General features: G+C 31.3%; 1 protein-coding gene across 13 annotated transcripts; it reads right to left on the bottom strand.

The window, feature by feature from the left end:
- Nucleotides 1-3,669: 3,669 nt before the first annotated feature.
- On the bottom strand, nt 3,670-9,827 carry LOC107847732 (interactor of constitutive active ROPs 3). Of its 13 annotated transcripts, none has more exons than XM_047399769.1 (5): nt 9,581-9,802; nt 9,173-9,359; nt 7,628-7,735; nt 6,662-6,953; nt 3,670-5,480 (listed from the first exon to the last, which is right to left on the bottom strand). In XM_047399769.1, exons 3-5 carry the CDS (start codon nt 7,645-7,647, stop codon nt 3,888-3,890), a joined length of 1,905 nt encoding a protein of 634 aa, XP_047255725.1. In that variant the 5' UTR covers nt 7,648-7,735; nt 9,173-9,359; nt 9,581-9,802; the 3' UTR covers nt 3,670-3,887. The 13 variants fall into 13 exon arrangements, with proteins under 13 accessions (XP_047255725.1, XP_047255731.1, XP_047255732.1 ...); XM_047399775.1 differs by having other exon boundaries at nt 3,670-5,477; nt 9,297-9,359; nt 9,581-9,791; XM_047399776.1 differs by having other exon boundaries at nt 3,670-5,477; nt 9,297-9,359; nt 9,479-9,791.
- Nucleotides 9,828-15,001: the final 5,174 nt, after the last annotated feature.

The raw sequence follows: 15,001 nt of genomic DNA on the forward strand, positions 1-15,001 counted from the left end.
ATTAAAATTACATTGTAATTTTTCCATTTCAAAATTAAAAAATTAAAAAATTACATTTAATTTCAAGATTAAAAAAATTATATTGAACGCCTTTTTATTTTTTTTTTCAATTTCTTTTTTTCAACACTATAACGATATGATTTTCCGGTGGTTAATTGTGTTGAAATGAATTTTCCAGTAAAATTTTCGTCGGAAAAATAATATACGAACACTGCAACACCACCAACAGTGCAACATCAACACCACCGGAAAAATTCTTGATGCCATCGCTTAATTCTCAAATGAAAGAGATTTTTTTCTTAATTGTTGGGTGTTGTTTTGGTAGAAAATGGAGGAGTAAAAGTAAATTTAATGGTAGAAGAATAGAGGAAGAAGAAGACAAAAAAAAATAAAGTTTCTTTTCAAATCTTGCTAAGAAGATATAGTTGACTGATCCAGGTGAATGTAGTGTTGTGAGCGTTTAGAAATTGAAGGAATGACTCCTTTGCTTTACTGTGGGTAGAATTGTACATCCCTCATGAACTGGGAGCAGGCAAGTTTAAGCAGGTTACGACGTGCTGATTTGGTGAGTGAACAGTCTTTTGGTTGTAGAGCTTTTGGTGGACAATTTTATAAGCCACCTTTCGATTGGATTCTTATTGTTTGGCTTTTCCTTTGATGATGTACACATGCTCTTTGGTTAAAGAGATCTTTGGTGTCAAAATTTAGTGACCTATGGTCAGATGTTATATTACAGAACTAGAAAGTCTCTTATGCTTTGACTAAAAAAAAAATTGTTATTATTACTTGTTGTATATGAGTGTGTGCTGAATTGGTACTCTTTTTCTTGTTGTTAGGTGTTATTTTGGTGGAAAAATGAAGAATTGAAAGTGTGGTTTAATGATGGAAGAGTAGGAGGAAGAAGGAGGTAAAGAAATAAAATTATTTTTCTTTATGAAGAAAGAAGTAAAGAAGATACTATTTTTTATTTTATTTTTACTTCTTGTGCTCAAAAATGGAGAATCATTTTTTTTTAACTTGTCTGCTAAAAATGGAGAAAGTAGCATTTGAAAGGGAAGGGCGGAGGGGGGGGGGGGGGGGGGGGGGGGGGGGGTTGTTTGTTGGGGGGGGGAGTGATTTTTAAAAAAAAATAAATTAGATTTAATTATATTAGAAAATTATTTTTAAATTTTTGTAAGTGAAAATGTCACGTGTCGTTATTTGATTTGTCATTTTGCCACATCATTGGCGTGTGTAGTACACACATTTTACATTTTTTGCCACATCAGCAGATTGTACTCAATTGAAACCATTTGTGAAGGAGTAAAAGGTTCAATAGGTAAATGGCTTAATTGGGGTACCTATGCGGAAAAAGTGAAATAGTTCAGAAGTCTTTATATGTATTCCGTCAATATAAAAAGTAGCAACTTCTTTTCGACTAAAATAAAAGTAAGACACAAATTATCGCGAATGGCGTAGATTTTATGTTCGAGACCATATGTGATCATTCATATCTCTAAAAGTTCAAACGTTTTCGATATGTTAATTTAAGGTAATAATTCATGAAAATTTTTACTATGAGTTTCATATACCATGACATTAGTGTATGAGGCATTTAATATCTTGACAAATAGACCTTTTGGATCCCACTATCAGATGAATTTCTATATTCTTCATATTTTTTTTCTTTTTCGGTCATCAAGACAAATCATTATTAGCTCTTTTTTATAGTTACTTTTTGTTTACTTTTTTAAAAAAAAAAAAATCTTTCTTTGGCTTTTTTCTCAAATTGCTTTTCCCCCCTCCTTTTTCGATACTTTGTAGATTGATTATTTTTGTTTGCTTTTATTTTTTTCATCCTGACTTTTATTTGTATCTATTTGTAAGCAAAGTAATTTTTTTGGCCATTCAACCATGACAATAATTTTTATTTTTTTTATTGTACTCTACTTTTTGTTGGTGTCGAAAATTTGAAATTAGATCTCATAGATGATGAATCTGTTTTTCATTATTGAGTTTATATAATACTGTTCATTATGGTTCAATATTATTAAGGATATCTATAATATTAGAATGTTAGAAATTAAAGAATAATTATTTTTTTAATTATTAAGATAATCTCCTCTATAGTAAAATTATTTTAAGGCGGTCGGTCAAGAACTGGATTAAATTTAAAATAGATTGGTCCTAAATAAATTTAAATATTGATTTTAATTTTTAAAATATTTCTTTTTTAAAATTTAGAGCTATCACATCATCAAATATATACCGAAAATTATATTTTGAGCTAAAATAATTATGAAAACTAATTAGGCAAAACAAAATGACTTTTGAAACACAAGATAAAGTTGAGTGATTGGTGGTCAATTGTTATAAGTTGAGTTATCACTCATACATTTAACTGATGGAAACAATGCTTCCATTTAAATTTATTTGCTTATTGTTCTTTTGCAAGGTTTAAAAAGTAAAAAGGACTTTTAAATATTTTGATTTTAAATTAAAAATATGTAGAATTTAAAATATTTTAAATATATCACGTGAAAAATTAAAATGAAAAATTATCTAAAAAATGAAAGAAATAATCTTTTTGAAATAATAGTAAGAAAATAAGATAAACAAATGAAAAAGTGAGTACCATTTAAACTTAATTTGCATATAAATATCGACAAATAATAACTAAGAGGAAAAAGAAAAACCTTCAATATATCAACTACTTGGTATCAAGAGCAGTAAAAAGGAATTTAAAAGAAAAAGGGTAAAGATAGAAAAATAAAGAAAAACAATAAGTAAAAGATAACCTTAAAAGAAAGAGCAAAAGAACAAAACATAAATTGTCGAAGAAAAAAAGTTAATGACGGTGAAACCGAAAAGAAAATGAAGAGGGTTGATAAAAAGAATTCTCTGACAGGTGGGGCCTAAAAGTCCATTTGTCAAAATATTAAATGGCTCATACAACGATTACATGGCATATGAGATTCAAAGTGAAAATTTTCATAATTCATAATAGATGGAATTAGTAACCTAAAAATACAATTGGATCAATTGTAAAAATTCCTTGCACTATCAATGTATTTAAGTCAAAGACTTACACGTCGTACTACTAGGGCGTCACAAGTGCAATTTGGCAAAAATATGAAGATAATAGGCACTTCAAGCACTAAACTTCCCACAATGCGTGGGGTTCGAGGAAGAACTAGACCACAAATGTCTATTGTACGCAGCCTAATCCTGTATTTTAACTAAAGACTGTTCCACAACTCCAACCCATTACCACGAGATCACATGACAATAACTTTTTCAGATACACCAAGGCTCTCTTTCCATACAACGTGAAGATAGTCCACCTGAATATCATATCAATGTTGTACAGTAATAAGATGCAACATTGCAATCGACGAAGTACCTTCCAAAGGGTTTAAAAAGTGTTCTGTCAAATTCCAAGGCAAAATTCTAGTGATCTAAACAATAACTGACTGTTCAGCACGAATAACAGTAGCTCAAAGTTATTATTCTGATACACTCGACCAAACGACCTCTCTGTATATATAAGCTAAATTTACGTATACTGTATGTCGTACTTTTTAGGGCGTCACAAGTATAATTTCGCATAGATATGAAGATAGTTAATCTTGATATCATATCAATGTTGTACAGTAATCTAAAAAACAACTAACCCTTCAGAGCGCGATATTCAGAAATAATTTTAACAAACTGCATAGATAGATATTCATGAAAATATGAAAAGAAAAGCAACCGAATTGAACAATCATTAGACTCAGTTCTAGGCTGAGCATAGCTCCTATATGATTACAGCAACTAGGAAGTCCAGTTGATTTTGTTTCAAATACGTAAACTAAGATGTTAAAAGTCGAAGGATCATCACAATGTACCTTTCTGCGTACTTTTTCCTATTTCAGTGGCTTCTTCCATAACTCACCAATCCTTTTAAGCATATTTGGATTTTTTCTCTTCATTAAATCATCATCCATGTCCTCAAAGTAAGGTGAGCTAATCTTGCAAGGACTGTAGGGACTATCCATCGATCCGGTTCTTTCCATGAATTTCCCGTTATTGCCATTTGTTAGCATTGCAGTTGCTACTTCTGCAGCCTTCCTCCATTGGTCGGATTGAATCTTTAACTTTCTTAGTTCTGCTTCCATCTCTGTGTTGGAAGCTTGAGCTGCTTCCAGTTGCTCGGTTACCCTAGCCACGCGCCTGTTACTTTTATCAATCTCCTCATTCATGTACCCGAGCTTCATGAGAGCTTCTCGTTCAGCAGTCTTTGCAATCTCTAGTTCATCAGCAATTTCATCCTTCACTTTACCTCGATTGCTTTCCTTTTGATCAGTTTCCGACTTCAGGATCTCATTTTCCTCTAAAATATTCTGCAGTTCAGTTTCCTTATCCATAAGATTTGCCTTCAGATTTTCGATATCAAGTTTTGATCTTTGAAGCTCCTTTTCGAGTTCATTTTCTCCTTTCCCGAATTTTGCATTCTCTAGTTTTATGATAAGATTCTCATTCTCCTCACAAATACCTTGCAATTCAGTTTCTTTGTCCATCAAATTTGCCTTCAACTCCTCTATCTGTGTTTTGAAGTTTTGTAATTCTCCCTCGAGTTCATCTTCCCTTTGCTTCGACATTGACTTGATTTGCTCCACCAACTCATATGCATTTCTAATGTCAAGTGCACTTCGGCTTTTCTCTTTATCGTATTTGATCTCAGCTGCTTCCAGATCAGCCCTCAGACGTTCGACTTCAGTTTTCAGAGAAAACAGTTCTGCCTCAATTCTTTCCTTACTTTCATCAATTTCGACAATTTCACTTTTGCCCGCGTTACCAGTATCAGTTTGGAGTTCGCAAACAAGGTTTTCTAGTGAATTGGCACGTGCTTTCGACTGATCCAACTCAGAAGATATAGCATTGTATGCTTCCACAGCTTTATTACCATCAGACCTTAGGGTCTCCACAGTCTTCTTTGCTGATTCGAGTTGCAACAAAGTTTCAGTAACAAGTGCTTGAGCCTGAGCTTCTGAATCTTTGCTATCCCTCAGTTGCTTTTTCATGTCTTCCATAAGCAGAAGAGTATCCGCCAAGTTCTGTTTCAGGCTTTGAAGCTCCGCTTGGGCTGCTTCTGCGTCCTTGATTTTGGTAGCCTCGGATAGTGAAACAGTTTCAAGCTGACCCTTTAGTTCCTTTATCTCATCCAAGGAAGAAGCTAAGGAAGCTGAGTCAACCGAATGCTGTTCTGAACGCAATGTCAGATCCTCCCCGGACTTTTGGTGTTCAGTAGGACATGTACTCTCAGATGAAGGTTGCTCCACAACCTGTTTTGGGGGCTGGGCCGGTTCGGAGGACAATATTGTACACTGTTCCTTTGACTCCTTGGCCTGTACTTCAGCTTGCTTTTTGCATGCTTCAGAGGAACTTAGCTTGTCTTTAAGATCATTTTTGAGCTGAGTGATTTGGGACTCCAATTCAGTAACCTTGCTTGGGCACTTCTTTAAAAACAAAAACAGCACAAAAGAAAAATATTTAGGATATAGATGCACATATAGGAAAAAGAAAATTTACAAAACGAAACAGGATTGAGTAAAACAAACTCGATAAAATGTGACTAACAGTAATGACAATCCGACTATATGACATCATATTGTTAAACATGGAGACACTTGCAGCACAATATAGGCAGAAGAGATAACAAATCTTGACTTCTTTTAGCGAGCAGTTACGAATTACTTCTGTTAAACCTTAATTGCCACCACTCAAGGAAAGTGTGAACTGGTGAGCAACATCTAGTGTAGCAGTTTTGTGATATCTGTATTAAGAGGTTAAAGACTCTTGAAATACAATAAAGCAACGATGAAATGTAAAAGTTTTACTCATTCCAATTGCCATCGAGGATCAATTTTAGGCTATTACACTGAATCAATCTCATTTAAAATCAACGGTGAAGTATTACAGATATTGGAAAAGCCTAGTAATGGCATGCAAAATATTGGTAACATTGAGGAAGATGGGAATCAGGATTGTAAATTTATGGTTAAGAGTCCTAAGCAAATGGACAGGGACCTGGAGCACAAAGTTCATGGTCAATGACTCAATGCTCATGTGCTGGCAATTTAAGCTGAACTCAGAAATTCATTTTCAAACTTTTTCTCATGGTTTTTTAATAAAAGAATGAGAAAACATCTAGAGGAAACGAAATGGAAGAAAAGAAGGGATCTTTACACAAATAGCCGGTTGGATTCACTGTTTACTTTTTGTAGCCGGTATACACAAATTATATTGATTATGCAAATTATACATATATGATACATTCATCAGCTATTTCCAGTTTAAGTGGTTGAGTAGGCGGTTAATTTAGGTTATTTCTAGTTTCCTGTTTGGTTTAGCAGGGTGAGTAGATTAGCAATTGCACATAGTATTGTTGAACTCAAAACACATTATATCATAATAGAAGGGTCTTAGCACTATGTAAACTCTACATTAATAAATTTTTCATTCATAACAGTAAGGACAATTTTGGAACTATGAGAACTTCACTACCACAGTATAGGTTCCTTATTAAACCTCTCCCTTACAAAACAATTATTTCTTTTCTACACCTATAAATTCAAAGATACCACCATTCCAAATAGTTTCAGTTTAAGCCTTATTCATTTGTAGAGTAGAATTTTACCTCTGACTCCAAACTTTTAGGCGTCTTCTGCTCGGTGACTTTGGTCCTTCTCTCTTTTGGTGTCCTAACATTAACGTGAGGAGAAGATGCAGAGTCAGAATCTGATGCTCCCGTCTTCAGACGACGTGCAACTCTAGGAGAAACTTTATGTGGCACATCTTGAGAAACACTGCGAGGAGATATCTTTTGAGGAGCTTCTCGAGATTTCACAGCTCGGGGAGAGATCTTTAGAGGCACTTCTGCCAAATTGCCTCGTGGAGATTTCTTCTGTGGCACTTCAGAGGAACTGTTTCTGTTATCAAATCAGAAAATAACAGAAAAGTTTCAAAACACAGTTAAGAAAAAAGAGATAAATTGCCTACAACTACTGAAAAAGGAGTAGCATGGTACACTAAATCTCCCACGATACGCAGGATCCGGTGACTACTGAAAATATACTATAATTCACCAAAGAACTGAAAGATCATAGCATAGAGAAGAAACAAGAATTGAGTGTAAGCTAATAGCAAAATAAGAATATTGGTTAGGCTACAATGAAATGTTCACATACAAATTTTGTAGAAAACATTTACTACTATCATAAATCACTTAAACCACAAATGGAAAAATCTTAATATCATTCTGATTTCTGATTCTTAATTAAATGACAAAAAGATAACAGCTTTCAATATCCTTTAAGTGGTATGAGAATATTTAAAGCACAACATTCAAGATTTATGGTCATAAACTCACCCTGCCATTTCTTATCCTTCAACACACCCTATGCAAATAATAGCAACACCCTTTGACAAACAAACACATTAAGAAATACTCTAGTCTATAACAACAAAATATCAAAGAACAATAGCTGTCATTTCTTTCCTATAAATTAGAAAGAAGTTAAGAATTTACATGAATTCCAGCTAGGACTAGTCCATTTTTTGATTTTACTACTACTAAAGAATCATAAATGCCAACTGAAGTTACCTTGCTTTTGGGGTCTGCATATCTCAACAACCTTTAGGCCCACAAGGGTAAAAATCTTGGTGTTAAAAGAAGATTTTTCCTGTTCAATGCCCTTTGCCCCCACTAACACTGCAAGGTATACATAAATAGCATACTATTTATTAGCTAACACCACTCATATAGTAGAATGAAATTAAGGGAATCCAATGTGAGAAAAACAATAAATGCACAATGACTCATAATAACATATTCAGTGTTATTCCACAAGTGGGGTCCGGGGAAGCAACCTTATCTCTACCTAGATTGCTTCCGAAAGACCCTCAGCATAAGTAAAACAAATCAAAGTATATAAACTCATCATAGAAGGGGGGAAAAATTGACCCTCTAAAAGGGGCTTCTTGGTTCATCTAGCTACATTGAATGTTTCAAGGAAATAAGGTGAGTTTGGTGCCAATATTAATTGCAGTCACAAGGACCATACAGTGAACAGTGCACAAGTTGCATAAGATTTTTTTACCCTTCATAGTTCATAGACTATATAAAAAATAGGACTGTTTGTTTAATGAGACACTATGGGACAGTGGGGTCAAAGGGTAAAAAATATGTCTATCTCCTCGATTAGAGGCAATCTTCACTTAGAAATTATCCTCCATTTTAGCCTGAATGAAGGGGCATACTACAGTATAACTATCATCTTCTACAAACATACATTCTTGAAACAAATTAAGTGGCCGTTTGACCATGAATATTTCTAACTTTTTCATGAAGTTAGAACTCTGAAAACACGTTTGACCAAAAAATTCCCAAAAAAACACCAAGAAAAAACTGTTTTCACACTTCTCGCTCCAAATCACTTACAAAAAAATCAAAAACAATGCCAATTTTCAAATATCATTTTTCACTTCAAAACTGTTATCGCTCTTCTCACTCCAAATCACTTACAATAATTTTAAAACAACTCCAATTTTCAAATTTCATACTTCACTTTAAAAACAAAAAAAAAAAATCAAATACTCACAATTTTCATGGCCAAACACCTCCTAAATATACTAGAAAAAAAAACTAACTACTGAAAAATAGTGTCCGAAAAAAAACTGGTTATCAGCAAAATCTTTAAAGTCAGATCCAGACAACCTTGAGATGAAGAAAATGGCTCCAAAAAAACCCAATGTAGCTGAAGTAAAAAAGGGAATAAACACACATGACTCAAAAAATAAAAAAGCTTTCAAAGACCAGCAAAAGAGTTCTTGAAACTCTTCAAAATTCCATTTTTTTTTACTGTAAAGCTGAAAACTTTAGTGGAACATCAAGCTCAAAACACAGACAAAACACTGTTAAATCTTTCTTGTAAACAAAAAAGTTTTAAGCAGAACAGACCATAATGCTACATTCCAAAAAGTTGTTCGAAAAAGTTGCCATCATGACATTGTAGTACTCCATCATCATACACAAAATCAACAGTAGAAACTTTTCAAAACCCACAAAAAAAAGAAAGAATATAAAGAAAAAACAATAGCTACAACAACATATCCAATGAAATGAAATGAGGGTAGTGTGTACGCAGACCTTACGGCTACCTCTTGGGCAGAGAGGTTAATTTCGAAAGACCTCGGCTCAACAACAACAAAATTTCTAGTGAAATTTCACAAGTAAAGTCTGGACATGATATGCACGCAGACTTTATCACTACCTCAGAACAAAGAGAGGCGGTTTCCAAAAAAACCTTCAGCTAGAGAGGCGGTTTCAAAAAACCCTGTGAAGCAAAAGAAACAAGGATAATAAAAAGAAACATGACAAGTAATGGCTAAGCAGTGTGGAGCTAAAAGAAAAAGTGAAAAAAGAGAAAATGTATAATTGGAGTTTTGGTCTTACCAAGAAGAATATGATGTGAATTTTCAACCATACATTACATAAACAAGAAGAAGTATAAAAAAAATATAGTAGTAGTACAAGTGATACAGTACTCGAGGTCACCTGCTCTCTGGTTGAAGCACCTAATCTTTTTCTGACTTTGGCTTCTTTCTTGCTATCTATTGTTGGCTCTTAGCTGTGTAAGAATGTGGACTACAAAAGAGAGTGCAGTGTTACAAGATAGTATGTTCACAGTTTTCTTGCAACCTTTTCAAAATAAGACACAACAATATAATACTACTATTTCACGAGCGGGGTTCGGAGATACTAGTATTTCATAAGTGGAGTTCGTAGAAGATCTCATGTACTTAGCTCATATATTGATCAAACATATTTCTTAAAAAAAGTTAATTAGAGATGGATTTTACTTACTTTGTTTATTTTTATTTGCACAATATTTCAAAGGTTGATTTTTATTCTACTTGTCATTTTATCGCATCAGGAGAATATAGTATTTTCTTTATATTTATTCTTAATATTAATTATTTATTCTTAATTAATAGAAGCAGTATAATAAAATAGTCATATTAATCATTATTTTTTTATTGGGTTTTTCAAGTACTCTTTCCGTTTCATTTTAATTGACTTTTATTGACTTGACACTTTCCTTAAGAAAATATTTAATAGAGGTTTATTTTACTAAAGTAATCCTATTAATTATGCATTAAAAATATAAATTTGATTATATAAACTTTATATAGTCATTTAATAATATAGATAATACTGAAAAAAAATATAATAAACTTTTCTTGATTTTAGAACTTAACAACTAAAATAAAACAATTTTTTTAAACAAAAGAATCAAATAATATGAAACGGAGAGACTACATGTAACAAAGAAAAGTAAATGGATGGGATGTGCTAATTTACCTTATTAATGATGTTGAGAAACTCTAGATTTTGTTACTACTACTTTACATAGTTATTTAATACTAAAGCTAGTACGAAGAAAAGGTATGATAAAATATAGGTCAAATTCATCACCAGATCTTTTAAGTACGCGTGATCTTTCACTTAAGCACCTCAAATGGTCGTCGCTCACTTTTGGCACCTCAAGTAGCCATAAAGTGGGTCATTTTGACATCTTTTGCTGAGTTGGTAAGGTGTGTGTATTACACTCCATGAAGGCGGGTGAAAACTCTTTTTTGGCTGATGTGGCGCCAATTTGGCCCATCAAAAGTATATTAACTCATTTTCATTAATTTATACCTTTTTCCTTATTTTTATCCATCATTTTTGGCAATCTTAAACTTATTTAATGGTGAAAATTATTGGGAGAGATTTAAAAATTAGATACACATTTAGGAATTTGTCTTGCCAAAAACAATATATTAACTCAACGCCCATTAATTTATACTTCTTTAACATTTTTATTCGTTATTTTTGTCAATGTTAATTTATTTAACGGTAAGAATTATTGAGAAAAATTTATCTACGCATTTAAAGGTTCGTGAAGATTAAATAATAAGCACCTTTTTTTTAATCATTAAGGGCAAAATTGATGAAGAAAAAAAAAAATAAGCAACATCAACGAAGAAAAAATAAAAATAAACAAAATCGATGAAGAAAATTTAAAAAATAAAGCTAAATCAGTGAAGAAAAAATGAAATCAAACAAAATCAATAAAATAAATTAAAATCGAAGCATAAAAATCAAGAAAAATTAGTGAAGAAAAATTGAAAATCGATGAAAAAATAAAAAATAAAGCTAAATCCGTGAAGAAAAATTGAAATCAAACAAAATCAATTAAAAAAATTAAAAATTGAAGCAAAATAGAAGAAGCAAATTTGAAAAAGAATTAAAATCGAATCTAAAAATCAAGTAAAATCAGTGAAGAAAAATTAAAAATTGATGAAAAAAATTAAAGATGATTGGGGTGCGGGGGTGGGGAGGGGGTGTGGGGTCTTTGAAGAAGACTGATAGGGTGGGGGTGGCGGGGTGGGTGGGCTATTTGACGAAAAAACTAGTGGGGTGGGGGGGGAGAGGGGTGGCGGGTAGGGAGAGGGACGTTTGAAGAAGAAAAAAGGTGGGTTGGGTAGGGTGGGTGGTGTTTTGAAGAAGAAGACTAGTGGGGTGGGTAGGTTAGGGGGGGTATTTTTTTATTTAAATTAATTATGTATAAATTATTTGGATAAAAATGACACATGTCCACATTTTATTCATTATTTTTCAACTCATTGGCGTGTGTAACACACGCACGTAGTATTATTTTGCTGACTCAGTAAAAGGTGTCAAAATGGCCCACTTTATGACTACTTGAGGTGTCAAAAGTGAGCGACGTCCACTTAGGGTGCTTAAGTGAAAAGTCGTGCGTACTTAGGGGGCCTGACGATGGATTAGGCCTAAAATTTAATTTGCTAAAATAAAAATTACATGAATAGCAAACAGATTCACTATTTACTTTCTTTTTGTTGGTATACATAGGGATCGTTTGGTAGAGTGTATTGTAAAATATAATGCTTTCATTAGTTAATGTGTACTGCTAGTAACTTGTTTAGTACGACTTTTTGCCTATGTATAACTAATACACTCTATTGTGTGTTGAAGTGTGTATTAGTAATACACTCCATTTTCTATATATTAGCAATACAAAGACTTTAAACGCATGCATTAACTTATTAAATGATCTTAATAACTCTCAATTTCCCTCTCAGAATATTTCACCATTTTTTTTCTCACCTTTTAATTTGCAATAGTGAATCTTTTCAAAATATTTCACAATTTATTTTCCCACCATTTAAATTTGCAACAATGAATGGTTGATTTAAATAACTATAACATATTTTTTCTTTACTTCGAGAATCTTTAAAAAGTTTTTTTTTAAAATGTGAGACTATTTCTTAATTTTACGTCTTGTATTTTATTTTTGTTTCGACTATTTTAATCCGTCGGCGTAACATTTTTGCGCAAAGACGAAGGTCTTGCAATTAATCCTAAATCTTTATATAATAGTTCAACAGTACTAATTATATTTGAAATGACAAAGAAACTTTGTTGCAAAAAAATGTACAAAATTAAAAGAATGGTATTTTTGTAAACAAAAATTTCTTTTATAGAAATTATGTAAGATGTGTTATTTCTTATACATCAAACCAAATAATGTATAAGAAATAATACATGCATAACTAATACAAGCTTAAATAATATATGCATAACTAATACAAGCATAAATAATACAAGTATTACTAATGCAAGCATTACTAATACACTATATTTTGCATTGTTCTTATATACTCTACCAAACGACCCCATATAGTATATTACACGCATTATAATGATCATACATATATTACATATATATTATATATTCACCGATTATTAATTTAATCAATTGGATGAACACGTTTTTTTTGTTTTCATTGGTGTTCAGTACTGGTATAAAGGTTCAGATTAATCCAGATTCGTGTCACGTAAAGTCATTTAAAAAAAAATCCCTCTTTAATAGATTTTTTTTTTATATTCAAAACTCAAAAATAAATTTTCTTAACTACAAATAGAGTTATCTTATTATTCACCACAAATGTTGTAGATAAAATAGAGCTACCAATCACGATTGTGATAGAGCGATAACTAATAAATAGTCCTTCATCCTTACTAAGAGGTCTCGGATTTGAGTCCTTAAAAATAAAGCCTTCTTTGTTTTACCTCTAATGTAAAACTTAGCGCCATAAACTCGAATTCAATCTAACGACAATATTAATATTGAACACCCAGTCATATTAAAAAATAGTATAAATATCATAAAAATCAATCCTTTTGAAAATAATTACATCTTCTCTCACTTTTTTAATTACTTTACTCTTTCTTTCTATTAATATATATAACATAACTGACATATACATAACATTCTGTGTATATGTTGAGATTTTTATAATATATTTAGGGAGTTGAGATTTTTTGTAATATTGAAAACATAAGTTATGTATTTGTGTGATTTTTAGTAAAAAATACTCTCCTTAATATTTTTTAAAGACATAATTTTACTTTTATTTTTATTGATCTCATTTATAAGAACTCAATTAAAAATAATAATAGTAGTGCATTTTTAATAAAAAATAATTTGATAAATATCATCAAGTATTTTTTTTATTTTTAAAATTTTATATTTAATTAAAATGTGTCACATAAAATGAGATGTAGGAAAGTAATTAAAATATAGCTGTTTTTGGTGGAAGAAGACGTTATCTATAAAATTTGATTTTTAAATTGAAATGCTGTTGTGTGTGTGAGGGTGGGGTCTTTTTTTTCTGCACATATTCTCGTACTATTTTGGTGCTTGTTCTTCCAATTTTATCTTTATTTTCCATTATTGGACACTTGTGCTGTTATGATGATGATTTCTATCAATGCCAGTTGCTAGAATATTTTAAGGAATTTTTTTTGTCATTTGTTAATCACTTTGATTTGCTTTTTTTTTTTTGAAACTAAGATATTTTCTTACCTAGGGAAACCTCTTAAAATCGTGAAAGAATAAATTATTTTAGACATGCTGAGTTATTGCTTGTTTCAACGGATGACATGAATATATGATAAAAGTGTTTTTATTAGAAATTTTTATTTGCATATTGAAAATTATTTTTGTATATGATCATAGATTAATCACTAAAATAACATCATCTTCTTTAATTATATACATTATTCTTAATTGAATTTATCTAAGATTTCACAACTTATTAAATCTTATTCACATAATAAACGGAGGTGATATATTTTAAATAGTTAACTTATCTACGTCATAAGCAATTGAAAACACACACAAAGAAAAAACTTAAAAATCAAAATAAAAAATATCTAATAAAAATATTTTATTATGTGTTCAAATATTCAATAGAAACAAAAAATAATTTGTGTCTGAATAAAATTTGCACACAAATTTAAATAACTACCTATTTGTATATAGGCTAAGATAATTATAAATGGGATTGCTTTTTCAAGGCTAACAGAACTTTAGACTGGCCACATATTATTGCATTAGTCTTACTATATGTATCCCAGTCTCCTCCTTCGTAGTGTGTTCGAATTTTATTTTTTTTAAGATATAATTTTACGTTAAGCTTCTCATACCCACTATCATAGATTTCAAGAAAAAAAGAAATCAATTTACTATATTTGATCGAACACAGTCATATAAAATGAAATTAATAATTTAAATTAGGATAGTTAAGGACCAACAACGAATGTGATGGAATAAATGAAAGTTATTTACATTTAAATAATTTTTGAAATTCCAATTGTCACATAAGACTTTCGGGGGTTATGATAACGTGCACGGAGGCTTCGTGTTTTAGAGTAGAGGAGTTTGTAAATTTCCAAACCTCTTTTTCTCATATCAAGTATATTTAGTATTTTTTGTGTGTGTTTGTTTATTCTTAGATTTGTAGTACAATCTAATCATTTTTTTCACTCCATTTATCTTATTATTTTGATGATGTCACTGCTTCCTTTTTATCTCTTCTTGAGCCAAGTGCCAAAGGAGACAACCTC

The sequence above is a fragment of the Capsicum annuum genome, chromosome 11 (assembly GCF_002878395.1).
Source record: "Capsicum annuum cultivar UCD-10X-F1 chromosome 11, UCD10Xv1.1, whole genome shotgun sequence".
NCBI classification, from domain to species: Eukaryota; Viridiplantae; Streptophyta; class Magnoliopsida; order Solanales; family Solanaceae; genus Capsicum; species Capsicum annuum.

Excerpts from the sequence above, each read along its gene's own strand:
- LOC107847732 (XM_016692179.2), bottom strand. The coding sequence starts at position 7,647 with ATGCAGACCCCAAAAGCAAG. Across the intron at positions 6,954-7,627 it reads ATGCAGACCCCAAAAGCAAG|AAACAGTTCCTCTGAAGTGC; the intron begins GTAACTTCAGTT and ends ATTTGATAACAG. Across the intron at positions 5,481-6,661 it reads CTAAAAGTTTGGAGTCAGAG|AAGTGCCCAAGCAAGGTTAC; the intron begins GTAAAATTCTAC and ends TTGTTTTTAAAG.